This window comes from Chelmon rostratus, chromosome 24 (genome assembly GCF_017976325.1).
Source record: "Chelmon rostratus isolate fCheRos1 chromosome 24, fCheRos1.pri, whole genome shotgun sequence".
Lineage (NCBI taxonomy): Eukaryota > Metazoa > Chordata > Actinopteri > Chaetodontiformes > Chaetodontidae > Chelmon > Chelmon rostratus.
The window spans coordinates 3,450,832-3,468,226 of NC_055681.1; the positions used below are offsets into that span (position 1 = coordinate 3,450,832).

At 43.2% G+C, this 17,395-nt stretch overlaps 2 protein-coding genes across 17 annotated transcripts in view; one reads left to right on the forward strand and one right to left on the reverse strand.

Annotated features, from left to right (window-relative positions):
• dmd (dystrophin) overlaps positions 1 to 11,789 on the forward strand; it is a 207,526-nt gene extending 195,737 nt beyond the window's left edge. For 12 of the 16 annotated variants that reach the window (XM_041966474.1, XM_041966467.1, XM_041966475.1 and 9 more), the window contains 6 exons: positions 2,248 to 2,313; positions 4,736 to 4,894; positions 5,744 to 5,987; positions 7,368 to 7,482; positions 7,753 to 7,842; positions 9,336 to 11,789. In XM_041966474.1, the coding sequence (XP_041822408.1) occupies positions 2,248 to 2,313; positions 4,736 to 4,894; positions 5,744 to 5,987; positions 7,368 to 7,482; positions 7,753 to 7,842; positions 9,336 to 9,454 (793 nt within the window). In that variant the 3' untranslated portion in view covers positions 9,455 to 11,789. Of the gene's footprint in view, positions 1 to 2,247; positions 2,314 to 4,735; positions 4,895 to 5,743; positions 5,988 to 7,367; positions 7,483 to 7,752; positions 7,843 to 8,415; positions 8,442 to 9,335 lie in introns of all 16 variants that reach the window. The other 4 variants (XM_041966463.1, XM_041966465.1, XM_041966464.1 and 1 more) reach the window with 3 other exon arrangements.
• Positions 11,790 to 14,358: 2,569 nt separating this feature from the next.
• Positions 14,359 to 16,882, reverse strand: LOC121627553 (adenosine receptor A1-like). The gene is made up of 4 exons (XM_041966505.1): positions 16,703 to 16,882; positions 16,466 to 16,600; positions 15,743 to 15,927; positions 14,359 to 15,106 (listed from the first exon to the last, which is right to left on the reverse strand). Exons 1-4 carry the CDS (start codon positions 16,880 to 16,882, stop codon positions 14,359 to 14,361), a joined length of 1,248 nt encoding a protein of 415 aa, XP_041822439.1.
• Between the last annotated feature and the right edge of the window lie 513 nt (positions 16,883 to 17,395).

Genomic DNA, 17,395 nt, shown 5'->3' on the forward strand with positions numbered 1-17,395 from the left:
GATAAAGCCCCGAATCTCTTTACTTTTTGGGCAGACACTCCAACCTCCAGGAAGCTGATCTCCTGGAGATAGCGACGGGGCAATTTAAATCTTTGGCTTTTCACTCACACCTATTTTATCATGAAAGATCTGTCGAAGGAGCACAGCCGGGAGGTTTGTTCAAAAGGCCCGTCTTAATGGCCAAGACACTGGTTTCTTCAAAGATAATCTCAGGGTTTTTATTTTTATTTTGCAGTGCTCAAAGCATTTTAGAAAATGCATTAAAAGAGTAGCTGAATTCTGAATCCTACTGTGGCAAAGGGATGACCCGCCCACTTCTGCTTCTGATTGGCTTGTACTCATTGTTTTCATTGGTTGGCGAAAGGAGCGATGATAGGTTAGGGTAAGAATATCAGGGTAGGCCAATCAGAAACAGATCTTACTGAACACCTTCTGTAAATGACTGGAGGTATTTTAAAGGAATAGTTTGCTGCTGAACTGAACTACATCTATTTTCTTTCCTGCAACAAGAAAAGTGATGCCACTCATGTCTGTAGGCTAAATATGGAGCAAGACACAGGAAGCGATTTGCTTTTAGCATTAAAGCAGTTACAGCTAGCTTTGTCATCACACCAGAAAAACAGCCTAAATTAGCTGCTTTTCTTGTGTTGCATATTTAGCAGTTCATTAACAACTAGATACTAGACATAAGCAAATAGCTTTTTATTAGCTGAATCAACTTAGTCAATATGGTTCTTTTCACAATTGGAAGATGTCGTACCTGTCAGCGATTCCTAATATGTAAATCTCAGAATTACAGCCACGACTTGCTAGCTGCAGCTACAATCATTGATTGTAATCACAGTCTGAACAATAGATACTTACAGCACCGAACTCGTGTAAAACCACAGCTTGTTCCTTTACAGACAGATTAAAACAAGGGAGATACAGCAGCGTTAATTGGCATATTTTTAAACTTTGGACAGAGCCAGGCTACCTGTTTCCCCTCTGTGCTAAGCTAAGCTAATGACCTTCTGCTCTAGCTTCATATTTAGCAGACAGACATGGCAGTAAATAGCCCATTTCCCCAAACTTCAACGTATTCCCAAATTATTCTACTTTACAACTAGTTAAAGATACTTGTCATGTCTCATTGTCGAGTCTGAAGGTGTTAGCTTAGCTTAGCCTGAAGACTAAAGCAAGCAGCTAGCATGGTTCATTCCACAGTTAAAAGAATACCAACTTCCAGCTGTTTGTACCAAAACTCAAGCATCAAGTATCTATCGGGTTTGGACAGGACCAAGCTAGCTCTTTCCTCCTGTTTCCAGTTTTTATTCTAGGCTAAGCTAATCAACTCCCGGCTTTAGCTCGACAGAGTTTTATCTGTTTTTTCATCTGCAAAAGAAGCAAATATGTTTAATTACTCCCTTTAAAGAATACAAAAAAAAAACTTAGCATTATATTTTTTAAGAAACCAGTTTCTATTCAAACCCTCCCTGGTTTGATTCTTTGCTCTTCTTTCTGATCGCAGCTTCCCTGTGTTTAGCATATGTTAGCATAATATTTGAGACTTCTCTTCTTCCCACATTGCATACAGTGTTATTGCAGTGTTTGTGACTAATGCACCAGAAATTTGAGTACAGTAAATCAGTTAAAAAGGCAGTTACACAAGTCAGTCATATAAAATTGAATAGCAGATAGCTGCATTAAGTGTTAGAGGTCTGCCAACTGCCTCTTTTATAAGGCAGCTTTCAAGGCAGTACAAGCCAACTTGTATAAAATATAAAGAGGCCAGATACTGAAGATGCAGCTCAAGTTTGTAGTGCATCAGTTGTAAACACTATAAAATAAAGTGGCAAGGCAGTAGACAGAGGGTTACAGAGGGCTGCGCACTGTGTGTGGGTGTCAAACATTTCATCTGTTCAGGATAAGATGATAAGAACATATGCCAATCACAGAGCAACTCCAGCAGCCTCAACAAAAAAAAACACCATTATGTGCTTCACCAAATCCTCCATTATTCCCGCTGCTGTTTGCACATAATTAGCGTAACTGGAGACACAGCCATGCATTCTGTGAAAACCAGCCTTCATTGAGTTGGAGTCTTGAAGCCAGCTAACCCATGACAGGGCCGAAAGTGTTTTCATATCAATCTGCACCTTACCCTCTGAGAAGCCACCATCACATCCGTATTTTCCCTCTAGAATCTGCTAATTGCTCAGGCTTTTGGTTTTGGGACTGACTGCTCTGTTTCTTCCCCCTCCGCAGGTTAGCAGAAATGGAGAATCGTAATGGCTCTTATCTGAATGACAGTATCTCACCCAATGAGAGCATGTGAGAACCGCTTTTTGTTTGTTTGTTTTGTTTTGCCAACCTCCTCACTCACTGATTGGCTCGCTGTGTGTGATCTGGCTCTGTCTTCTTTGTTTCCATTGGCTGCTTGTGATTTACGTCAGCGACAATGTTTACATGTGCTCAGTGTTCTGAATACAGGCTCATAAAACGATGTCATTCTTGTTTGCATCATCACATCCCATACAAATATATCGCTGTGTTCCTGATATGACCAGGTGATGTCAGCACATCTTGTATTCATATTGTCCTCGGGGATAAGATTTCCTCTGGCGATTATAATTGGGATATAAAGTTCATATGCAGCTCGTTAACAAAATCCCTTCATCCCAAGTGATGAGAGTCTTAGCCTTCATGTAAACATCCACAATAGGTATGATGTTCATCTGTTTAAACTCATTACTGTAACTGCATTTTGCAAATGTTGTATTTACAATAGTACAAAGGAATTTGATTATTTTAAGCAGGAAGTTTTGCATGGTACAGAGAGAGGAAAACCCAGACAAACTTATTAGTGCGAAATCACTGTAATCATAATGAACGTCTTTGCCTTCTGAAGCATTAAGGTCACACCAGAAAACGCCTCCACACACCTTCCTGAAATATTTGCTTCGAGACACAGCGCAGGTTAAATAAAAAGCAGATGAAGCAACACACTGAAGAAGATCAAAGTTCAGCACCGTCAAGACGGCTCAGCAGTGTAAATACACAGGTCAAAGATTTAATGCAAGAGATTTATTGAACAGATGGTGGTGATTTCACTGAAATCAATCTGTTTTGCAGCAAAAATTTCGAAATGCTGCTCCTTTACATTTCATTAACCAGCAAGAAGCATCTGTGGGTTTACTTCCGTCCACAATGAAGCTGCTGAAAGGGTTAGGGTTAGGGTAAACAGTAATTTTTAACAGTCAGAGCCTCCAGATGCCTGAAACTCATAAATCCTATTTACACCCTTCAGTTGATGAGTCCAGATCATTTAGTGTGTTTCATCTCCACAATTAACAGCAGAGGAAAAAGCACTGATACAGAAAATTGTTTAACAAGTAAAAATTTGAACATTTGCTGTTTACAGATGCGTCTTCAAATCATGTATAATGTTTATAATATTTCATAGACAAGCAATGAAGTGATTAAAGGGCTGTTCCATCAGTTTCACATTTAATTTGCATAAAGATGGAAGTCGCTTGTGAGAAATAAAATCAAATCTATAGAGATGAGATATCCTGATGTTTGGTCCATAGTATGAGTCAACCCCCCAAACCACTAGACCCTGCAATTCCCATAATGCAACTTGATAACATCTTTGATTAGATAGACTGTCCCTGTCTGACAAAGACCGGTATTTTTCAAACTTCATAGTTCAGTTTTTTGCAGCATCCCTAAAAATGAGATGTGAACTTTTGTCAAAGTGAAAAAGCAAAGAGTCCTTTTTCTTCTTTGTCTTCTAACAATTTTTATTACTGCACAAAATCAGTTTTTAACCCAAAACAGTCACTAGATGTGTCCTAAAAATTACATATTTTCAACAAGCCACAAAAAAACTGTCATTGTTTTAGTTTTAAAATCTGAATTTATTCCACAGATGAACACAGCAAATATTCTCTGGACATATTCAGATGTAGAAAAAACTGAAGTATTTAATATATTTCATGTGTCTTATGTGCAAATCTTATTTGCATTCTATATTTAATGTGGCTGGAAAACTAATTTCTCTTGCGGGACAATAAAGCTGAAAGTTTAATCGATGCACGTGGAATCTGACGTGCAAAGACAAGCCTGTTAAATATGGCTTCAGTGTAACACACACCTTTCAACATGAAGCGCGGTTGGTAAAGTGAATAAGATGAGCAGAAAGCATCTAGAGGCTATTTTTAACCAGAGCTGAGAGAGCTACACACTCCTGCCATAATGAGTTTTACTTTCAGTCAGCAGTCCTCTTAAAGGGGATTTGTTGTTTTCAAACAGCTCATATCTGCAGCTCCTTTAGTATTCAGAATGGAAGATTGGCTTTGCTGAGAGCAGTGCAGTGAACGCAGCAGCATCTAAATACCTGGCCTAATTAAAACCCTCCAAAACACTGCGGGCCGCCTGTGTGGTCGGTCAGAGTTGGCAGAGCGCGGCCAATCGAATCCCTCCAAAAAAATCCAGCGTTGCAGACAGAGTTAAGGACAAACGTGCAGTAAAGGCGACAGCTCTGGCCCTCTCTCTGTCCACGCTGTGTTTTAGATTCTTCTTCTGTGGTGCAGTCCTGTTCCTCTGCTGCAGATGCATCCACTTGCTGATTTTCTTTTTCTTCATTTTCCTCTGTGTGTGTGTGTGTGCGCGCATGTGTGTATGCATACATGCACTGGTGTTTCTGTGGCGATGTGAATGTGTGTATGCGTCTGCCCATCATTGTTTGCAGCGATGACGAGCACATGTTGATCCAGCACTACTGCCAGTCTCTGAACCAAGGCTCTCCTCTCAGCCAGCCCCGCAGCCCTGCCCAGATCCTCATCTCCATGGAAACGGAGGAGAAAGGAGAGCTGGAGAGGGTCCTCAACGACCTGGAGCAGGAGAACAGGTCAGTGAACAGACCCATCCTTCTCTTATTATCTTCTGGTGGCTGCATCGTTTCTTTGCTCAAACCTAAATGGAGCTCTGATGAGTTGTTAAAGTGTCTTGATTTTGCACAAATGACGAGCTTGAGCTCGGACGGTTCAGGCATCTGACCAGGAAGCTTCTGCCACTTGAAAAACACAAATCTACCACTTAAATGTTATTCATTTCTTCTGTTTGTATCCCCTTGGCTGCAATGGGCTTCCTCACTTATGGCAGTTGCACAGAAATCCGTCTTTAAAGATGTCTTGGTGCCTTATTTTCTAGCCTTCTCCACCCAGCCACGCAAACCATGTTTTTAATTTGCATGATTTATGTGTTCATCTGACAGGGTTTAACGGGTTCTGAAAATGTCTATAATTAAATTAAACAAATTTTCAACCCCTGTAAAAATTCACATTGTGAGGGCAGCCAAGTACCAGTGTCCTCCTCTCTTGCCTTGTATTTCATCAGTCCAAGAATACAAATGTCCTAAAATATGAACCAGTGAGGACTGTGGCTGTGAACTGCATGTATTTGATGCCTTTAGCCGACACCGTCCTGTGTTGTGCTTCCTCCTCTCAGCCCTCCTTTTATTTGCTCCAACAAGGGGATATTGTTGAATCTTGGGGGGAAAGATAAAAAGTGCCTGCGTCATGCATGGGGGATGGCTTTTACTGTTTTCTTTATTTCCACACGATGTTTCTGCAGTGACCCAACGTCCCCTCTATAATCAATAAAACAGAAGTTCACCCTCTCTCCTGAGCAGTGGCTGTTTGATATTTCACACGTCTGTCAGATTAATAATCTCGCTCCTCTGCTGCGTTCGCTGCAGGAAGCTACAGTCTGAGTACGACCGTCTGAAAAAGGCCCACGACAGGAAGGGCCTGTCGCCGCTGCCGTCGCCCCCGGAGATGCTCCCGGTGTCGCCGCAGAGCGCACGCGACGCCGAGCTCATCGCCGAGGCCAAACTGCTGCGGCAGCACAAAGGCCGTCTGGAGGCCCGGATGCAGATACTGGAGGACCACAACAAACAGCTGGAGTCCCAACTGCACCGGCTCAGACAGCTGCTTGAGCAGGTACGCACCAACAGGACCGTCCACTGATCCACAAACTGTGGCACCCTCTTCATCCTGAGCGGGCTACTTATACCAAACAGAAATACCTGTTACAATAATAATCTGCCTGAACCCGCGAAGGCCCAGAAATGTAGTACCCAGAACCAAAATTGGACATGTTTGTGGTTTGAAAGCTGGGACCTGGATGCTTGCAGAAACAAGTAATCTCAGACTCCAACGCAGCTGTAATACACAGACCCGATCACAACTGATTGCTATTAACAAGCTAACGTTTACTTATCAAAATCTTGCATCTTGCCCAGGCAGATTAAGGTGGTCGTGGGCCCCCAAGGCTACACTTGTTGGGTCTCCTGCCATAACATACCAGACAGAAATGAGTAATTCAACGAAACCTTTCAAGCAATATCCTGCAGGAAATATGACACAGAACAAGGAGAGTGTGTACAGACCAGAGGAAACAGGCAGAGGCAGGCAATAAACACACATGAAGTGTTTGTGATGGTGACCCTCCTGACAGCAGGAAGAGCTCGATTGTTTCTTGTATTTGGCCTTTTAACGTCCACCAAAGAGCAGCACCTGGAGCAGGATTAGCTCCAACTGTTTATGTCCATGAACCAATATTCACATAACTGTACCAGGTGGAAATGCACATTAATTCACACTTACTCTGCTGATGTTCTGGAAATTTGATGCAAACGTGTGCTTCGTTTGGAGGATCAGCCCTCACGTTGCACTTTGTGCAGAATATTAAATCCACCTGAAGGCCGATCAGTTGTTAGTCTTCAAGCTTTATCGCAGCTTTTCGCTCAGGTGAGATGAAAGCAGAATCATGCATATGTCTGTTGTCTGTTGAGTGACTGTCATTTCACAGTTTTTTTTGTTGTTGTGCTGTGAAATCAGGAGAATAAGTTGAGTAATTAAAAATGGATTTTCAACATGGCACTAACTTGAGGGCGTGTCCCCATAGCCGAATCAGATACAGGACGCTTCCAGTTTGCACAAATCGGTTCAGTTCACAGTTCAGACAAAACTGCCGCTCCCTACTCTGCTGCTACAAATGCCCTCGAGCAAGGCAGTGACCCCCCCCAGAGTTCAGAGGACCCAGCTCATGTCCAGGATTAATAAAAGGAAAGTTGATGTGAAGTTTCCCACCAGTGAGTTGAGACTGAAGCAGCTTCCTCCACACTGTCTGACTGCCAGGAACAGCTGACAGAGGATCAGGCCAAGTCCTCTGTCCCGCACACACACACACACACACTTCACTTCCCTTTCGACTCCTCTAATTAAGCTGTGCGGCGCTGCTGCCAATTTGTTTTGTATCTAATGTGTGTGTGTGTGTGTGTGTGTGTGCGTGTGTGTGTGTGTGTGTGTGTGTGTCAGACTGATTCCAAGGTGAACGGCACAGCTCTGTCCTCTCCTTCCACCTCCTCTCAGCGGTCCGACTCCTCCCTCCCTCTGCTCCGCGTGGCCGCCAGCCAGACTACTGATACAATGGGTAAGAACACACACACACACACACACACACACACACACACACTTATATCCTTTAATTTGCATCCACCCTTTTAAAAGCATGCAGGATATAAATAGAGATGTAAGCAGAGATGTCTGCCTTCACAGCTTGTAGAGACCACGCTGTTATTGTTCTACACCGGACCACAATGCACTGCTTTATCAGACCGGTGTGCATAAACAATATGACTGGGCATCACTTCAACAACCAGAAGCCTAAATGTGGAAAAACTGCATCTCCTTGCTGTTTCAGGTGACGACGAGCTGTCCAGCCCTTCCCAAGATGCATCTGGGCTGGAGGAAGTGATGGAACAGCTCAACAATTCTTTCCCTCATAGCCAGGGTACGAAACACCCACGCTAACACCAGCTCGTCTTGAATACAATGTCCTGTCTCGTCAAAAAAGCTGTGAAAATCAGATGATATTTGAATTCATGAAGTAGCCAACAGAATAACTGATCTGAAATCAGATAAAAGGCAATGAATGCAGTCTTGTTTTTTCCCCTGAAAGGACAAAAAATTGTTTTTGAATGAACCCTTTTAAGTGAAGCGGCCCTTAAGGCGCTCAGCGTAGAGGAAGTAGAAAAGTTTGCAGCTTTGATCTCATTAAAAGTGTAACTCGGCTAATTAGCAGAACGAAGAGCATTTCTAGGTAACTGTAGCCTAAAGAACGGAGAGCAGGTGTGTGAGTGTGTGTGATAATGACTTCTGTCCTCTGCTCCCACAGTGACTTTTACTCGCTTTGTGTACTTCATCAGACACAACCGAATAAACTGAACTTTACATACAGTCCACATGTCTTTAAAGTCAGCCATCGCCTTTCTTTCTCTCCCTTACCAACACGAGGCTGATTTTTTTTCTTCTTCTTCTTTTCTTCCTGTCTTTTCCTGCTTTCTTCTTGTTCTCCATGAGCCAGGAGGGAGAAGGGGACACCCATGAGAGGTGAGTGGCTCAACCCCCTCTCTCTCTCTCTCTCCACCTCCTCATCTCGTTTCCTCACCTCTAAGAAGAATTGTCACTGCATGCAAGCACCATGCACATGAAGTCTTGAGTAGATCTGAGCAGGAAGCATACAGCAGAGGGACATCATGGCGGAGAGGAGGCGTCGCAGTACAATAACGCAGTGGGAAAAGCACCAAATATCTGCCGTCCCTCCTTTTCCCTGTGTTTAATTTCCTTTCCCTTTTCCGTCCTCTGTCACGCTGCTGCTGTTCGTCACAGTTTGTGCCGTAGCTGCGTAGCGCGTGCACGTGTATGCGTTCGCGATAAGATGATGTCTGGAAATGTTGCTTCACAATGTGGCGTTCACAGCAACATTCAACCATAATTTCACGTGATGAAAGTTGTCAGCGAGGTGCGACGTTGTCATTGTTGCTGAGGCTTAACTTGGAGATGTTAGTGGGCGGCGGCGCTTTGGTGCAGAGCGTATGTGCCAAATATGAACCCCCGTACATATTGAACATCCTCGCTGCAGATTAATGTGCTGGATCAAGTCAGGGTCAAAATTTCCCAATCCTTCGTTCCACATACCCACAAAACTAATGAGCCTTAGCTGTACTTTGTGTTTGATGCTAATGAGCAGATGTTAGCATGCTAACACACTGTTGAACATGGTAAACATCATACCTGCTTAACAATATGTTAGCATTGTCGTTGTTAGCATGTTGCCATGCTAGCATTAGCATTTAGCTCAAACAGCATAGCCTCACAGAGTCGCTGGCATGGCTGCAGACTCTTCGGCTTGTCCTCGTTCCCTTTTTTACCACCTTGTGCTTTCACTCTGTCACGATTAGCGAGTGTGTCTCATCGAAGCGTTTCCCCCTCTTCTCTCGCCAGGTCCCAGTATTGGCAGTTTGTTCCACATGGCCGACGATCTGGGCCGAGCCATGGAGTCACTGGTCAGCGTGATGACAGACGAGCAGAGCGCCGAACAGCACGAGGCCCTGCCCTTCTGATCCCGCCCCCACCCCAACCTTCAGCCCTGTGTCCCGCCCCTCCCCTCCCCTCCCTCCCTTCCTGTCGCATGCTTTTCTAGTCAAAACAACTGGATTGGAAACACAGTTTACAAAGAGAATATATAACGTCTATTTTTGTGAAGGATTGCGGTTCCAGCAACGACGCGTAAAAAACAAAAGAAAACATTATAACTTGTAGATTTCAGTAGTTTCTTAAAACGTCCTGAAGTTGTTTTATTATTAACAGAGGCTGGTTTTTAAACTTCTATGCAATTGTATAAAACAAGAGTGGGGTCGGGGGGGGGGCAAAGAGAGATGAGATACAAATATGTGTGTTCAGTGTGGTAGAATATTTGCCATCTCTTTGTAACCGGGGAAACAGCTCAAGCATTTCAGACATTTGTATCAAAAAAAGAATGATTGTAATCATAAGGGTGCTTTCTAAGAGGAAAACGTCTTTCTATAACAGCGTACACTACTGTCAAGGTAATGCAGGCATCCTGGATCTTTACAGTACGTTGTGTGTGTGTGTGTGTGTGGTTTGTGTGCGTGCGTGTGCGTGCGTGTGCGTGCGTGTGCGTGCGTGTGCGTGGTGCCTATTTCCACACTGCATTACAGCTTTTTTTTTGTTTGGCTTTTGGCTGACAAACCTCATGTTATATTTGAATTCTTCATCTATCCACTCATCCGTCCATCTCTTCATCCGTCAGTTCGTCTGTTCATCTTCTTATTATTAACGTCTTTATGGCAACAATTTTATCCCTGTAATTCTTTTCAACACAGTCTGCTGTGATTGGGCCCGATCCAGAACTGAGACAAGTCAACAAAGTCACTTCAAAACTTATTTATGGGTAAAGCTGTAAAAACACTGGAGCCTACGTTTCCCATCATGCAACGTCTTTTCAGACCCTTGATGTCTTTTAATTTCTATGCATCAGTTTTGTATTGCAGACTTTGGTTCAGAAATTTAAAGTCTCCAAGATCAAGCCAGTGTTACCCCGATGACATCACTGTGGGTTATATTTCTCAGCCAATGGGAAGCGCCGCTCACAGTCACAGAAGATGTTATATCACTTTTTTCACAGGCTGAGCAGTAAACCCCATGACAAGCAAGCTCTGGTCTGTCAGTATTACCTGTGACCATTGTCACCATTGAGAAAAGGTTTTAAGGTTTATCTTTTATATTCTGGAGATCGGTTATGAAAGTGTTGTCATGAGAACAGTTCAGCAACACTGAATATTTGTTTTATAAAGCTGCCGATAGTGAGTATTTTTAAGGTACAGTTCTGTGTCGGGCCTTGACAGCATCCTTAGAGGTAAAAGTGTCCTGATTTTGGCTCTGGTGCATCTTAAGTGAGGATTTTATTTGAATTTTTTATCACTCAGATGCTCCCAGAGTGTCTTTTCACAGTACACTGTGTATTGGTTTTTAAATTGACAGTGTTCTGTCCCTAAAAGGAACTTAAAAGAATGTTTTAATTGAATCTGAGCACTACAGTGTTACAAGGCTGCTAGCTGAGATGATTTTTGAGGATTTTTTTCTGTTTCAACCACTTTAACAGAGAAACATTTGAGTTTTAGGACACCCAGTAACATAAGCTCTACCTCGTATGAATTGTCAAAGTCTGGTCTGGAGGCAATTTCTCTACTGTACTCAATCCACACTCCTCTCAGATTGTTAACTGATAATAATTGATTATTGCTGGCTGATTGATTCATGTCAGATATCCTATATATATTGCTCCGTACATGTTCAGCTGCACTGTACGAGCCTCCGATCTGAATGTTTGATGCATTCGCTGCATTTCTCATCTCTGTCATAGATTTATATGACTCGATTATAAAACTAGCATTTTACACAGATGAATCCGTGTGCACTACTGTCATACCTGGGACATACTGGGTATTTGTTTTCAGTCTGGAGAATGCGTTTATTGTAGCAGAGTGTTACACTTTGATTAATCAGCTATTTTGTTTTGTGCTGTGTGAGGTGTTATGATATTAGCATGTGTGACTAAATGAACTCCATCCTTATTTAATGTATAACCACTCAGAGAAGTCCGCGGTGAGCATCGCGGCGTCATACACTCGTGTGTTTTTGGCATCATATTCTTTCAGCATGATCCAAACGGGTTTTGTTTTGATCCAGACACTGAATTTGATGGATTTCTTTGTTGTTTTTCATTTCTAACATTTGTGTTTCATTTTCACATCATTTTTCAAATAACGCGTCAATACTTCACAACATATCAGATTCCACCAAATATATGCCTTACTACTGTATTATAAAATGCTTTACTGTATATCAATAAAGCACGCAGTTATGTTGATTTGACTTTCCTCTGTGAGTCGCTCTTTGTTGTGTTTTATTTTTAACCAGGATTAGAATAAGTCCAAGGTACACTAAATGGACACAAACATTTACTTTGAAAAGCTGTTTTACACAAAAGAAACTGTATCCTGCAGTTGAACAGTAAATGTCTAAACCAGGGTTGTCCAAACGTTTTCAAGGATCCCAAGTCCCCTTAATTGACTGACTTCCTGTGCAAAGTGCCACTCAGAGTGTAAATAATAATTAGTGATCCTACATGTGCAAAGAGCATTTTTAACTCCCTTTTTTTTTAACCACCAGAAACATGGCAGGCCAAATTGAACCATATGGCGGGACAACTTTGGCCTACAGGCCCCACTTTGGGCACCCCAGGTCGACACAAAAGTGCAAACTAGTGCAATTCTAGTGCATATCAGCGCACAGAAACACATTTTCATTGTACAATGTAAACAATTATATGACCCTGTAAAATTGAACAAACACAGAAACCATTAAATAGTGAATCTCACTTTTTTTCCTAGGTGTCCCTGAACACAACACAGGCGCAACGGTTGATACTACGTCATTGCAGTGGCGCCACTTTACAAAACGGAAGTAAGTGTCGCGCTTTCCAGGAGAACTAGACCAACAATTATTTTGTCGTTTAAGTAAAAACTAGCTGGTGTATCCAGGTGAGTTTGTGAGAACGAGCTCACGGTGATGAAAAGACTCGAACCAAGAGTTATTACAGCGAAAAACATGCTAACCTTGATAAGCTGCACGGACAATCGCGCTTGGTTAGCTAAGTTAGCTAGCACTCTTTGAAGGACTTTGGGAGCCCAACAAGCAGCTTTTACAGGTTCGGTGGTGAGCAAGCTAACAGCTAAGAAGCTAAAACCTCAGAATTTGTGAAGGAGAGCCTTGGTGCTGTGGTGGAGCTGCCAGCACCGGACAAAGTCAAACTGCTCCAAAGTGTCTGTTTGTCTGGAATAATTCATAGAGAAGAAGGAAAACCCGACGTGGAAACTAGTGATAGTAAGTGTCTGTGTGATTTGACCTCCATGGTGGACATTACGTAGCTCTCACAGCTGAACCTCAAGCTCCAGCAGCTCCAAGTATCATCATCATCATCAGTACCAATGACATCAGGCCTCACCAAGAGAAGCAGCTGCGGCCATGGCAGAGGTTAGTGTGACGGGTGTTAAATAATTCAGTATGGCCCAGGTGCGACCAAGAGGGTCACTTGCTATTTTGCTGTTGAATATAAACAATAAGTTTATTTTTACTTGCAGTATTTTTTTAATGAGAATTCTCCTTGTAAGCCTTTTTTATTCCAGTGAAATATATAGACTCAGATTTATATTAGATTTATTATTGTTATTTATTTTAGACTTAGAAATGTGTTATAAAATGTGACACATGACTGTACATCTGTTCGAGCCCTTTCATACTTTAAAGCAGCATTGTTGTTTTTCAGCACTTGAATATGGTAGCAAACAGTTCCTTATTTACACGTCCAGCCACAAAGCAACATTATCATTTGAAGTCCAAAAATGTAAGTCTCCTTTTAGCTCTGTTTTGGTCTTAAACTCCTGAGGAAAATATCTGGCTATGTAGCTGCTAAACGTTCTGCTGTATCCACCAGTTGGTTGCCAACTTTGTCTGCTGTGTGGTGCTGAGCAGGTGGTGTGCTGTGGGAGTATCAGGGCTTTTTCACTGAAAAGAATGGCTGAAGACTGAACCAGAACAGTTCAGTACTGGGTCATAAAACCAAAGCAATGTGCTGAAAGAGGCTAAATATTTCATCAAGCTGAGGAGAATTGTAGTCACATTAATTGCCTTCATCAATTCATTGTTAATGTAGCAATTTTCACTAGGGTAGCCTCAATGATCACATCTGTGTAACAGGATGTCTCGAGAGACATCTACTGTATATGATCCTGCAGCTCCTAATGTTTGCATTAACCACATCCCTGTTAATTACATATGCCAATTACATAGGACATGGTTATAAGCCTTCTGCAAGTTGTCAAAACTCATGGAGACTGGCTTGTCAAACTCCCATGACTCCCCAGCAGGGTTCCTGAGTCATGCAACGGTTTTCCAGAACTTCAGGCCAAGTGAAAATCCTCCATAGCCCCCTGAACTCCTCCGACACCCACCCAGGTTTTCTGCAGCCCTTCTGGCCTCCCGGTACTTGTCTGCTGCTTCTGGAGAACCCTGGGCCAACCAAGCCCGAAAGGCCTCCTTCCTCAGCTTGATGGCTTCCTTCTCTGCTGGTGTCAACAAGCAGGTTCTGAGGTTGCCGCCATGACAGGCACCGATGGCCTTCTGACCACACCTCCTTCCAGCTGTCGCTACACTGGTGGCTTTGAAAATGTCACTCGTCCTCTTGTGGGATTCGAGGCCTGCTATTGGCTGGTTTCAGTGCTCGAGGAAGGACAATCGTTGGGAGTCAGTGCACTCAGCACCAAAGAATCACATTTTGATCAAAGATGCTTTTGGCTTCTTTAACAAAAGCTTGCAACCCCCCCTTTTTAAAGGTTTGTACATTTCATAGATGTTTCAGACACCGAGTCTGAGCTCTTGTGACCTACTGGTGTTTTGGCCTGGTGCTCCACAATCCTCTCCACATTCCTACCAGAGTGCGTCGGAAAGACCTCATCCTGTATGCATACAGGATTGGGTTGAGGACCGAGTTGACATGGGAAAGCAAAATGGCTGCTAGTGTGAGCGACATGGGCACGTCACACTGTGGGCAGAACAGCAGGACACAGTTAATGACGTTGATGGGCATCCAGCACACCATGAAGAGAAACAGGATCATGAAGAGGGATGTGGCCTTTCGGACTTCCTGAAAAGTGCGAATGTTGGATTTGGCCTTGGTGTTGGTCTCTCCTGAATGGGGGTCAGCAGGGGCACAGCTGAAGCTGGTAGATCCACCTGAGGCTATCCTGCACTTTGACTTTGTAAAGACAGTGGTCGTCTCAGTTTCAATAACAGACCCAATGCCAGACTCTACTTCCTTCCCTACCCTCACTTCAGCCTTACATTTTCTCAAATGCCTGGTGTCTGTTCCTGTCCCCATGTCAGCTGCCCCTTCTGTGGCTCCCCCAGCAGCTGAACTCCCAGTGTCCTCTGTCCCAGTGCTCCCACTGCCAGTAGTGGTGGTTTCCTCTGCAGTTCTCGTGGTCATAGCGATGCGTCTGATTTGGTGGCGGATGGTGAGGAAGATGTGGCCATAGATGATGAACATGGCCACCAGCGGCACCAGGAAAAAGCAGAAGAAGTTGATGTAGACCATGTAGGTCATGTCCACCACACAGGTGAAGATACAGTAGCTGGAATGATAGGGAGGCATTTAGTTTATATTTATATATATTATGTTAGCATATAAATAATTCATTCACTCATCCATTAGTTTCATTTTCCTGCAGTGTTTCTATCCACGAGTTCATTTATTCATTCATCTTTCCATTCCATTCATCCATTTATCTGCCTTCATTCATTCATTTCTTGCAAATTTGACATTCATTCATTTAGTCATTCATTCTACAACAAATAATTAATACGACAGTTTATTTTCATTACTTCTTCTTGCATTCATTCATTCATTCACCCTTTCATAAATTGATTAGTGCTGATTCCTTGCATACTGTAATATAGTACATGCCATTTTTTTTGCCTTCATTCAATCAATCATTCATTCCTTATAATAACCCTTTCATCCATTCATCTTTCCATCCATGTATACACGTCATGCACCTGCCTTTTTTCTGCCTTTACTCATTCGTTCTCTCATTTATCTGTTTATTTGATTTTCCCATCCAGTCTTCCCATCATTCATTTATTCATCCATTCATCTTTCCACTTTTCATTTCATTGCAGTTTTGTTACCATTCACTCTTGAATTCACTCTGTTTGTGCCCCATCCATTCATCCGTCCATCCTGCGTCCCCCCCTCCTCGTCCTCTTACTCAGAGTTCGGTGGTTGTTTCTGCCGGTCCATGAGGGGCACGGAGCCTGAGATGGCTGCCAGAGCCCAGGTGACCAGCAGGGCCAGCCGGGCGTTCCTGGGGCTCATGACACGCTGGTACTTGAAGGGCAGAAGGATGGCCATGTACCGCTCCGCTGTCACTGCTAACAGACTCAGGATGGAGCTCTGGAGAAGAAAGGACCATTTTCTTGCGAGAGTCTTTATCATAATGAACTGATGCCATATTTCTTGTGACGCTGTAGAATCCAAACGGGGGATTGTGTGCATGCTCTGGGTGAGTCTTCGGAGGTTGTAACCACTGGGATGCCCTGTGAATAACAATCTCCACGCAGCTTGTCACGTTTGCATCACCTCACACAGTTTTGCTTTATATCATGCTATCACCTGAACCAATCTTAGCTAGTTAGCTGGCTGGCTTACTTAAAGGCAGCAGGGTCACAGTTGTTTTTGTTCTTTTAGAGCAACAAACCCTTAAAATGTCTGTGCACGTCCCTGAACATCACTCATATTAGCTGTCATAGCTTTAATTAATGAAAGTTAATTAACCACACATTCCACAGGCCACAGCCTACATGAAGTCTGAGTGAAGTGTCAGCCATTTATGTTGCACCGCATGAGTAGTTTATGTGGACAGGAGTAGCTTTCATTCATTAAGTATTCTGTATACTGGAGCTGTACTTGCATATGAAAAGTGTGTTCCTACCTGTGTGAGCACAATCAGGATGCTGAGCATCACCAGGCAGAGGGGTAGGTTATGGCGAGGTTGGCCCAGGTCTGTCAGCACTGCACAGGGAATGGCCACCAATCCCACCAGGATGTCCGCCACGGCCAGTGATACCTTGACACACATGCATACAGAGTAAAACACATTTTTGATCCTTTGTTTTATCCCTATCTGAAACATGGAATATCTAGAGTTTAGAGCAATAGATGTCCTCACCAGGAAGTAGTTGGTGACAGTGCGAAGTTTCTTGTTGCGGCTGACAGCCAGACAAACCAAGATGTTGCCTATGATGGCCAACACGGCGATGACGAGCTCGGTGGCGATGTAAAGCCCTTTAAAACGGGGTTGGTATCCGTACGGCATCTCTGCCGTACAGCTCTCAGCGCTGGTATTCATGATGAGAGGGAGATTCCACAGTCATGGAAAACCTGCATGTAAGAGTAGAGACTGTGAACAATTCCAGTCATAAATAACCCAGTGATAAAATCTGCAGATGAGTAAGTCTGCAGGTAAAACTGCAGAAAGCGCAGATAAGATAAAAACTGCACTGGAGAGAGCCATCAGCTAATGATAAAGTCTGTAAAATAGATGAGAGGATATTCTGCCTGTTTTCTGAACTGTGACGACCAGTTAAACCAGGCCTGCCTCAAGAAACTGGCCTTATTTTAGAGAAATTCTAATTTATTAAGGAGGTTTACATAAGTATGTCCTAGTTTTCAGGCTTGACTTCACCTCAGGCTTAACCAGAGGTACAACCAATCTGTCAGACTGAAACACTTTGTTTTCTCCAAACTTTGCAGCACGTATTAAATTTTAATGTAAATGTATCACATTTTGGCTTAACTTCAAACCTGAGCTCATGTCTTTTTCAGTATCTCCACAGTACAAACTGCACTGTAACTAAAACTA

Excerpts from the sequence above, each read along its gene's own strand:
- LOC121627553 (XM_041966505.1), bottom strand. The coding sequence starts at position 16,882 with ATGAATACCAGCGCTGAGAGCTGTACGGCAGAGATGCCGTACGGATAC. Across the intron at positions 16,601-16,702 it reads CTGTCACCAACTACTTCCTG|GTATCACTGGCCGTGGCGGA; the intron begins GTGAGGACATCT and ends ATGTGTGTCAAG. Across the intron at positions 15,928-16,465 it reads TCCTGATTGTGCTCACACAG|AGCTCCATCCTGAGTCTGTT; the intron begins GTAGGAACACAC and ends TTTCTTCTCCAG.